Consider the following 11,878-nt stretch of genomic DNA (forward strand, 5'->3'; position numbering starts at 1 on the left):
TCTTGAGCAGTGAATATGTATTTTTTAACTTAAAGTCAACGTACGTAGCACATTCATATTGGGTCGATGTAACGTTTATAAAAATTGAAAAATGTTTAAAAATAAGGCTTGGGCAGTGTCTGGCTTACGGGGTTAATGAAAAATATACAAATTTATGAAAATAAAACAATAATGCAGCATGTATATGCATAATCATGTTACAGATTATTCAATAATTTAGCAGTGGTCAGCCTACCAAAATACCGTTATCTTTATCATCCACGTGACACTTCTATTCTCAAATACAATGTTGTCGTCTTTCACCAGGAAGGTCTTTTTCAGAAAACAAGTGCAGCGGTGTTTGGATTTTTCAACAACCGCATGCGTCGGGAAAGTGTACAATGAACCTTTGTCAGGCCATGAAATGCCGCGGGCCGGTGGCATCGCTTCCATGATGAGACTACCAGTTCAAACCGATACTGAAGGTAATATTAAATAGCTGTATATTAAAGTGTAACCAGATTTTTTGGAGCAACGGATAATCGGAGACGCCGAGAAGTAGGAGAAAAGTGTTAAGTTTTAGATATTTATATTGTGTAGTAAATCATACATACGGAAATAAAATAGAAATAGATAAAATAAGATGTGGTTAAGTGCATGTACTATATCCTAAATCACGTACTTTAATTCAAGTCCACGCATAAATGCACATAGAGATAGGTAAACGATGAATTAAATCGACTCTTGATGTTGAAATATATCTGTAGAAAAGAATGTTTAAAGATAAAATAAAAAGTAGTACAGAATGTTATGAAAGTACGTACGTTATCAAACGAGGATTCGATCATCCGTTAATTTGTATATAATATCATGTCCAAGAAAATATTTTATTTATTAAATATTGTTGTTAAAAGGCAGATTTGAGGGTTATTTTGTGAAAAGCATGAAAAGATATATATGATTTATAAAGAAATAATTATAATGATTGAAGGACATTTAAATTATAAAAGGTAACTTGATGAATTTCGAATAAATACTCCTACGATTTATTCTAAATAATCAAAAGTGATTTTCCCTCGCAAATAATTCAAGTTATTATCACAAAATGATAGCAATATAAAGTTTTTTATTATTTTATCGGCAATCTCATAATCGACGGACGACCAGTCATTTAGAGGTTGAACACCACTAAATAGTTTTCACGTGCAAAATACGCGTCTTATATCCAATGTATCGATATACAATCCTCGATATCGGAGGTGCCAATCAAACTAATATATGATTAAATCTAGGAGCTAATATTTCGTTCGTTTTGTTTATGCTCACAAACTATTATGCTTAGATGTTTTCTTCCTCAGCTATATGTCGTCCATTGTTTTCAGTTACGCTGTCACCAACCGTTTTATAAGATCTTAAATAAACCATGTTAGCATGTTTTTATGAATGATTTCTTGAAAAGGTTTGCTTAAGCCTCTATCTCATTAGCCCTACGGCAGCCGTACGAACACATTTTGACAAAAATCGCTGTGTTTCGTGCGGGAGCCGCAAGACATTCGTAGGGATTCTTTGAGGTCGCAAAGTTGCCGGAACGTCGCAGACTGATTTCTCAACATGCTAATTATTTCTGCGATTTTTTGTTCAGAACTTCAAACTTCAGAAACTATTCTTGATGATGTAAACAATGTCAACAACGGATCTTCTGTTGCTATAAACATGAACTTACCCTATTTAAAGGATATCTCATCTAATGTTTCTAATGATGATACATTGCTTTTTAATTCTTTTCTTAATAATGAAAATGTTGATGCACTTGATATTCATGTTTTGAATGAGCATACTTACTGTGTGCCAAAAAACCGAAATATTATTAGTTTATCGTTTATAAATGTAAATGGTTTAACTTCTAAGTTGTTATTACCAGAATTTGATTATTTTATAAAACAATATGATATTTGCTGCTTTGCTGAGACAAAGCTTGATGAATTTGATGTGCCCTATGTACACGGGTATACTTTTAAGAGTTTAAATAGGGAAAAATGTAAACGTAAATCTGGAGGTGTTGGTATGTTTATCAAAGTTATATTTGCGAAACATTTTCAGATGCTTGAACACTGTAATGAAAACTTTATTTGGTTCAAATTCAATAATGACAATTGTATTTTTGGGGTGATTTATTTACCACCGGAGAGTTCTAAGTATAGTACATTAAGTCTTTTTGATGATTTAGAGAACGTTTTACTTGATTTCTCTGGGAAATATCATGATTGCACATTTTGCTTGTTGGGTGACTTCAATGCAAAAACTGGCAGACTGAGTGATTTTCAGGAAGTAGATAGTTACATTGCAAATTTGAACTTTGATCATGCTACCTATAATATTGCTGGTACGAATCAGCTTAATGAACTTGGCTTTACAACATCACGTTTTACTTGTGATAATCATCGTCCTGACAACTTTGGTCGTAGGCTTTTGGAACTTTGTAAATTGGTAGGCTTATACCTGGCCAATGGAAGGTGTGGTGCTGATGCTTACATAGGTAAAACCACAACTATATATGATAGTGTTATTGACTATGTTTTATTATCTGGTAGTTTATTTCCAAGAATAACCTTCTTTGATGTTAAAGAATTTGATCCTTTATTGTCTGATGTTCACTGTGTTTTAGAACTTTGTTATTCTTGTGAGGTTCAGGCAGAGGATGATGATGAAAACAAGGGTAATGATGGTTATCAATCTGATAGTGTAATCCACAAAGCATTGTGGGACAATAAGGCCAGAGCAGATTTTATTAGTAAATTTGATGACAATCTAGTATCAGATCTTATGAAAGAACTAGATGACTCTACTCAATTGAATGTTTTTGATCAGCGTAAAATAAATCATCTTACAGAAAAAGTTTCAGATGTGATTTTTTCTGCAGCTCAAAACTGTAATTTGATCAAGAATAGTTATCCTTTAAAAGATAAAAAAAGTAAGGTTAAGAAGCCAGCATGTTCAGACAAGCCTTGGTTTGATCAGAGTTGTAGAAATGCTAGGAATGGTTATTTTTTAGCAAAAAATAAGTATAGAGTAAACAGATCTTTAGAAAATTTTGAAGATATGCAGAGGAGAAGCAAACAATATAAGACGGAAATTAACAAAACATTTAAAGAGTTTAATACCTGCATTGTAAACAAAATTAAAGGTCTTAAAAACAGTGATCCCAAATCTTACTGGAATCTTCTTAATAAGTACTCCAGTGAAAGAAAAACTGTGATAAATAAAATTTCATGCGAGGTTTTTTATGATCATTTTAAGGATCTAAATAATGTAGACTTTCATAATGAAGAAAATTTTAACGAGGTAGACATTGATAAGATAAGCAGCTATAATGAGGAATTAAATTTACCATTTACAGTTAATGAAATTCAGTCAGTTTTAAAGGCTTTAAAGAACAACAAATCTGCATCACCAATGGATAATATCTTAAATGAATATCTTAAGAATTTGCCCTGTTCAATGTTACCAGTTGTTTGCAAACTATTTAATATTATTTTTGATTCAGGTTTCTTCCCTGAAATTTGGAGTAAAGGGGTAATTCTTCCTTTATACAAGAATAAAGGTGATATTAATGATCCTGACAATTACAGGGGAATAACAATTTTGAGCTGTTTTGGTAAATTATTTACATCTGTTGTGAATAGTCGGTTGAATAAATTTTTAGAATCTGATAATATTCTTTGTGAAGAGCAAGCCGGGTTTAGAAAGAAATACAGTACAGTTGATCATATTTTTTCACTTAAATGTTTAATAGATTTGTACTTGGCTAACAAAAGAAAACTATTTTGTGCTTTTATTGATTATAGAAAAGCCTTTGATTCTGTAAATAGACTTGCTTTATGGAACAAGTTATTAAGTTCAAATATAGATGGTAAATGTTTTAAGATAATACACAATATGTATGAAAATATTAAGTCCTGTGTTAGAGTCAGTGACCAATTTTCTGACTTTTTCTCAAGTCTGGCTGGCGTCCGACAAGGAGAAAATTTATCCCCAGTTTTATTCTCTTTGTTTTTAAATGACTTGAACTCGTTCCTGTCTCAAAGATTTGAAGGTTTAAATTTCCTGTCTAACAGTGTTAGTAACACTTTAAGCACAGATGATTTTGAAGTTTATCTTAAATTGTTTATGTTGCTCTATGCTGACGATACAGTTATTTTAGCTGAAAGTCCTAATGAGTTACAAAAAGCATTAAATGCAATGTCTGATTACTGTAATACTTGGGGTTTAAAGGTAAACACTGCCAAAACAAAAATTGTTGTGTTCTGTAAAAGTAAAAGGGGGTGGAATAATATTAATCCTCTAGAATTTGAGGGTAACATACTTGAGATTGTAGATTGTTTTGATTATCTTGGGGTTCAGTTTTCATTTAACGGAAAATTTTTAGGCACAAGAAAAAAACTGATTGATCAAGCTCGAAAAGCTATGTTTTCTGTGTTAACAAAGTCTCGGAAACTTTCTTTACCATTTGATATACAATTGAGTTTATTTGATGCAATGGTGGCTCCTATTATTTTATATGGATCCGAGGTCTGGGGAGTAGAAAATGTACAAATAATTGATCGTTTCCAATTGAAATTTATTAAATTAATTTTCGGACTGAAGCAATCTACCCCATCATGTATGATTTATGGCGAGCTAGGAATATTGCCTTTGTCTTTGCAAATTAAGTCAAGAGTTCTGAACTATTGGGGCAAACTGATTAATGATAAAAAAGATAAAATTTGTTCTATGCTGTATTGCATGTCAAAGAAACTTTATTCTGATTTTGATGTTGATTTTCCTTGGTTGAAATTTGTGCATACTTCTTTAGATTCTCTCGGTCTGTCAAGTTATTGGATTTTTCAAACAGTTAGTTCTGTCCCACATTTTAAGAAAATTATTTCTGCTAGAATTAAGGATCAGTTTATTCAAGATTGGCAATCTTCTATTCATGAATCCAGTAAATGTCTGAATTATAGAATTTTTAAAACTCAATTTGGTTTTGAAAAATACTTTAACATTTTACCATCAGATTTAGCAATAGCGTTTTTCAAATTTAGATGTATGAACCACAAAATGCCAATTGAAACAGGTAGATTTTTTAATTTGGATAGAAGTCTAAGAGTGTGCTGTTTACGTTCTGATAATTTGTTAGGTGATGAATTTCATTATTTATTTCACTGTTCCTATTTTCAACACCTGAGAAAGACATATTTAGACAATTCATTTTTTCATAGACCTAACATTATTAATTTTTCAAATTTAATGAATAGTGAAAGCAAAAATGTTTTATTCAATCTAGCAATATTTTTTTTTCATTTTGATCTCATTCTCCGATTCTAAATTGTTAAGTATAAATATGTTATATTTTTATTCTATTTTTTTTAATTCTATTTTGTTCTCTTTTTTTATGTACATAATTATGTTCATAAAATTGCCATTTCAATTATGTATCACTTTACTTTGTTTTGTAAACATTTGTTATATTGTTGTTTTCTCACATGCCCAGTTGGGCCTTGAGATATCAATTAAAACTTGAAAACTTGACAGATTTTGGACGTCTTAAGACGTCGTAAGACAATCGTACGACATACTCACGATTTCTAGAGGTTCCCATGTAAAAATGTTTTGCGTTTGCCTTGCGAGGACGGCAGGTTTGCGGCTACCGTGGCCGTAATCAAATGATATTAAATAACATATATGTCTGGAAAGACTGCGAAATTGCCTGCGATCTTTCTACGGCATAGATTTCTCTACAAATCGTACGAACCAAATTTCGTGCGGCTGATGTGAATGAGGTTTTATGGGTCATGCATGAACGCATTTTAGTATTACTCAATACACTATGTAGTGGACAACTTTGTAGGTTTTAATTGAAGGATTATATCACACATGTTCACAAATATGAGACCTAGGGTTACCAGCATAATCAAAGTCAATTTTCGCAAGGCCAAGAGATGATCAAATGTCCATTATAGTTATACTAGATACAAATGTTCATCGCCAAAAGACACAGTGGTGTGCGCCTAAACCAGTGCGAGCTTGAGTGTCACAGTTAAAACACAGGTCCCTGCAGCCCAGGTCAAGGCCACACATACACGTCCAAGGTCAGATTAATGGAACAGTTTTGAAACCTTGAATAACGGGATTTAACACACATGTGTTGTGAGCACAGTCCTATGTCGCTTTAAATCGTAATTGCAATTAGCCTCTTACCATTACATAGACGTTGATTAACAGATGTAAATGAATACTTATTGATGAAGAAGCTAATTCTTAACATTACATTTTATTAAAATTGTGTTTTTATGTTTCTTAAAAAGAAAAAGAAAAACGGTATATAAAAAAGGGTAAAAAAGAAATGTCCTTGTGTTTTTCATTTTTATTTATTATTCAGGTCTTGATGCATGTTTTGTGGGTGTACCATTAGATATTGGTACGTCAAACAGGTCAGGTACGCGGTATGGTCCGCGACAGATTCGCTGTGAGTCTTCTCTAATAAGAAAGGTCAATATTGCCACAGGTGAGTGTTATACTTCTACACAATTATAAATTATAACATCTTATTTTTAGACAAAGAAAATTTGCAGTGAAATTTTACATATTGTAAATTGATTCATTACCATTGTTTTTATTCAACAACAAAAAGGCACAATGGCCTCAATTCTGGACTGAATGTTAGGACAAATTATTGAACTTGACTGAATTTAATAACTATCATTTCCGATATTCAAGAATGTATAACACGTTTTGCCATTAAAGTTTACCAGCTGTATTTGGGATTAAGTTAAAAGTGACCTCTGTCCTAAACAAATATATTGTTATATTTTGTTGACCATTATTTCTACAATAATTTATGACATTATGTTATATAATGACATTATTTACGTTAAGAAAATACTCCCAATTATTCATACAATTATAATGTTGCAGGTGCTTGTCCATTTGACTCGATGCAAGTAGCTGATGTTGGTGATGTTAACTTGAATCTTTACAATCTGCCGAAAGCTTGTGAGGATATTCGCAAACATTTTTGTAATCTAATTAGGAATGGGTGTATTACATTGGCAATGGGTGGAGATCATACGTTAACATATCCTATTCTTCAAGCCATTAAGGTAACATGAAAATCTCAATAATTAAAGTTATTGATAAAAGATCATTTCGAAAACAAATAAAGCAAAGTCTTATCTTTTTATTCAGTGTGTTACATCTTTTATCTCACTAAGCAATTCATATAGCTGTTTTATGACACCCTTATTGGCTAACTTTTTGATTTAAGGGTACATTGTTTTAAAACTATCAAAGATAGTAACTTTCAAAAAATGGGACCTATTTTCGAAATTGCAGATAACCCGGTTGAATAGTTTGAAAGTTCCGGTTTCGTGCATTTTTTCCCTTTGACAAAGCAGAGTGAAACTGACAGCTCTTGTTTGGATTTTTTGAATACATTTTGTAAATAGAATTTAATATTTCAAATGCTCTTCTTTCAATTGAGTTGATTTAAATATTAGTTAACCTACAAGGTAACTCAATAAAGTGACAAGCTTTTTATCTTATGTATTATCGTATAAATTTACGTGTGAATTTGTCATTAATGTTATTGGACTTACAATGAATGTAACAGCAATTTCAATTTTATTCATGCAGTTGATATTGAGATTTTATGAAGTTATGTCTATGCATTCCTAATACCATTTCAGTCATAAATAAACATTTGTGCTGGGATAATATAATGTATATATAGTGATTTGCTGACCTGCATATTTGAATAAAACTACTTTATCTTATCTTAGTTAATAAGTCATGATAATATTTGACCTATAACAGTATAACATGACCTTGCATCAATTAAAATAAGCTTTATAACAATGACAATATCTAAGAATAGATAATGACAGATACTTTTGATGTAAAGAAGATACAACTATCATTTAACACTGTATATATTAATCTAGGTTAAATATCATTATTATTTGTAGAATATTTGAAACATTTGAATGGCCAGAGAAAACTTATTTAAAAAGATATTAATTTTGATGCAGTTTGTTTGAATAATTATTCCGACTCTTGTTTAACGAACATCTGAGCGTTGAACCATACAGATATCAACTGATAATGTTGTTTGAAAATAAACCACGGTCTTTCAAGTCTGAAGTATTATGTAACAAAATTTTGCAGATTTGACATGTGCACTATCAACTATCGAATATAAGTAATCATAGATTTCTTTCAAGTCTATGGCCTTTTGAAATATTGTGGATCTTTATTATGACTGATCTACTATTGAGAATGTGCTCAAAATTATGAGTCATGCATTTTCTCAGTATAAGTTTATCAAGTTGAAATTATTTCTCTATAGGAGAAGTACGGGCCTGTTGGACTGGTTCATGTTGACGCTCACTCGGATACGAACGATGAGATGTTGGGAGAAAAGATAGCTCATGGCACGCCATTTAGGAGAGCTTTTGAAGAGGGATGTCTTGTGGGTAATAAAGTTATACAAATTGGTCTGAGAGGTAGCAATTATCACCTCACTGATTATGACTGGGGTAAACAACAGGTGTGTACATGGATTATTTAGTTATGTTAACAAAAACAGTATTATTGTATATGCAGGTATGACAGCTAGGGTTATTGTATCTAGTTAACTGTGAGGCTATGAAAATTGGAGAAGCTAGAAAAAAATGTTACTAAAATATCAGCGGTGTACCAGAACACCATGAACGAAAATCCTTTCACTGTTCCCGCAGTATCTTAAATGTTTTTGAAATCGGTCTTGGATTAGAACCAGAACTGTTATTATAGTTAGAAAAATACCTCAGAAAATGTGAAAAGTACCAAATTTGGTACAAATGAACATTGGGCTATACATTGGACTAATTTTTAAAAATCCAATATGTCATTAGTTCTGTTTGTCATTACCTTTCACGACTCTGGAAGTCAGATGAAAAAAATTATGCAGAGTTTTGATATCGCTACATGTCTTCTAAGGATGTTAAGATATCTTTTTAAACAATTCTTTGGCCTTTTTTGTTCATCACAAGGAAAACTTTAAACAAAAGTACTTTAAAAATCAAGTACATAATGTTACATAGTTCATTGGCATTAATTACATTGGCATATGGACAGGGCAAGCAAACGGAAATTAATTAACGCTATCTTATCTGCCCGTCTAGCCAGGTGCACGCGCCGTAAGTTTATCTTGTTGATCGTTGTAAACGGGTATAAGGAAATGAAAGGTGTGGATAACTAAATGTAATCTAACTGGCGGAAGTTTTTATTTAACAGTTTTTTTTTTAGTATTTGAATGGTCAAATTATAATAATATGAAATTTTATCAATGCAATGCTTTTTTTATATGTGCAAGAAAAACCAAAGAAAGACAGACATATATAACACACACATATATATATATAAATTTGGAGAAAATATTGTTTATTGTTTTTTTCCACGTTCTTGTATCCTTCTTTGGATCCAGTGTTTTTGAAAGGTATTTTGTAGATGCAAATATTTTTCACAAACCTATATATATATATGATCAGGGTCTTTTAAATAGATTTATGATGTACATTTTTTCAAGGTATGCGTTATACTCGTAGTTATTACATGTCAATCAAACTCATTCTAAACTATGCCGTTCTCTTCATGAAAACACATGTGCATTTGTTGCATAAGCATAAAATGGATTGATTTTTTTGGTAGAAATGTTTGGTTTATAGGCTCTTATTTCAACACACCTCAGATGAAATAACTACTTTTACTTTTTACACATTGGTTTTCGATTGATTAACTGCCAGTTTGCCACTAATCGTGTTGGTAGTTGCTTGTCATTATTTTGAAAAAAGAAACACCAACCTTTATTTACCTTCTTCTTAGTTTTGTTTTTATATACATTAAGAATGGTGGGTTCAATTTATAGAACATATTATATTAAAATGCAAACCATTTTTTCAGGGTTTTAAGATAGTACAAAGTCACGAATGTTGGCACAAATCACTGACAGGTCTGATGGAGGAAGTTAGAGATATGATGGGGAATCATCCTGTGTATATTTCCTTTGATATTGATGCTCTAGATCCTTCCTTTGCTCCTGGAACAGGTAAATATAACAAAATCAGGAAATGTGTCCATGAAAATTAGAATATATTGCCCGATACTTTAATAACTTCCCGCTTTAGCTTCCCTTATTTACTTAAAAAAGGGTATTTATTTCAATGTAAAACGACTTGTTTTTCAAGTGAAAGTTTATATGCCAAACATTTTTGCAAAATTATATTCCCATTTATCTACTTTGCTTTTACCATACTATTCAGCACTACCTTTGAACGTTTTGTGTCAGGTCTTGTTACACTTTCACCTTATCGATCTTTGTTAAATATTTGACTGTATATCAAATTTATAAGATAAAGTTAGAAGTTTTTGTTTTTATTGTTAAGGCACTCCAGAGATTGGCGGTCTTACATCAATTCAAGGACTGGAAATAATTAGAGGATGTAAGGGACTCAACATCATAGGAGGTGACCTTGTAGAGGTACAAACACTTTAAACACAAAAAGTTTTATAATAGCGTCAATAACTATTTTATGAAAAAATAATGATAGACCATGTTCCATGGTGTACCAATGAAACAACAGACATGCCACTTATGCTATAGCATAATGCAAATATGTTGAAGACAATATGTGTAGACCATGTGTATGAAATATTTGTAAATGTCAGTAAAATATGTTGATACCTTTAAAGTAAAGTTTAAAAAAATGATATTTGATTGAGGAACTAGTTGGTACAATTGCAATAAAACTTGGCATGAGTGTGCATTTGCATGGATAGGAGAATTAGGCTTACTAGATGTCATTGAAGTCTGTTTGAGTTGTATTGTCAAAGTGATTGGTAAAACTGTAAAATAAACTCTACACTATTGTATATAATAGTAAGGTCATGATAAATACTATCAAAATCAAATTGTGCATTTTTAAGTTATGACCAAGTTAATTGTAAGAAAACAATTTGTACTTTGCAAATACGAAATTGGATGGATAACAGACGTATTACAACCGAACCATATAAAATAATGCATGTCATGTGCAAAAGAACATGATATATAGCTACCTCTTTGCTATTGACATTACAGGTAACCTCTCTCATATACATTATTTTAAAGCAGAACAGACATCCTCTTAGTTAGTTCAATAATGTTTGTATACTATGCTTACACATAATGTTAGTCATATGATGTAAAATGTCTCTGTTTATAACATATATAATAATTTGTATTATTCATTTATTTTCTATTTATAGGTATCACCACCTTATGATTTCCAGGGTACAACAGCACTTACTGGAGCTAATCTTCTATTTGAAATGTTGTGTATTTTACCAAAAGTTAAGTACGATCTGAAGTAATGATTACACCATCTTTAATGCTTTAAATGTCATGTAAAGTTGTTGGACACACGTTAATGTCAATCTAGACACATTAGGTGAAGACAACCTATTTTATAATACATTGAGCAGAATAACATTAGATATATACAAGGGAGACACAGGCAAAATTTACATTTCTTCGTTTTGAATTTTCATTCATAATTCTGTGATTGTCCTCAAAAATTAATACACTAGGCAGTCACAGGAACAAAACTTTTCTCCTTATAAAAATAAAATGGTGGTTTCCTAACTTGACCCACGTGGGTCAGATTAGAGCGTTAAGATTTCACAGTTAATTCTGGACGTTTAAGAGCATGTCAAATGAATGGAATAGGTTTGTTTCATCATACACTACCCACAATATCTGTTATTCTTACTTCCAGGGTTTGTTCATGTCACTTGACTATTTTTAAAAATACTCGGTGATGATTCTGTCGGCGTCTAAATTTCG

General features: G+C 31.4%; 1 protein-coding gene across 1 annotated transcript; it reads left to right on the plus strand.

Annotated features, from left to right (window-relative positions):
• Positions 1-250: 250 nt before the first annotated feature.
• LOC132731422 (guanidinobutyrase-like) lies at positions 251-11,407 on the plus strand. Its single transcript, XM_060717607.1, has 7 exons — positions 251-464; positions 6,398-6,523; positions 6,934-7,118; positions 8,363-8,563; positions 9,958-10,102; positions 10,440-10,534; positions 11,302-11,407. The coding sequence occupies exons 1-7, from the start codon at positions 287-289 to the stop codon at positions 11,404-11,406; spliced, it is 1,035 nt and encodes a 344-aa protein (XP_060573590.1). The 5' UTR covers positions 251-286; the 3' UTR covers position 11,407.
• Positions 11,408-11,878: the final 471 nt, after the last annotated feature.

Source organism: Ruditapes philippinarum, unplaced genomic scaffold (assembly GCF_026571515.1).
Source record: "Ruditapes philippinarum isolate M1 unplaced genomic scaffold, ASM2657151v2 ctg1973_1_1_1_1, whole genome shotgun sequence".
NCBI classification, from domain to species: Eukaryota; Metazoa; Mollusca; class Bivalvia; order Venerida; family Veneridae; genus Ruditapes; species Ruditapes philippinarum.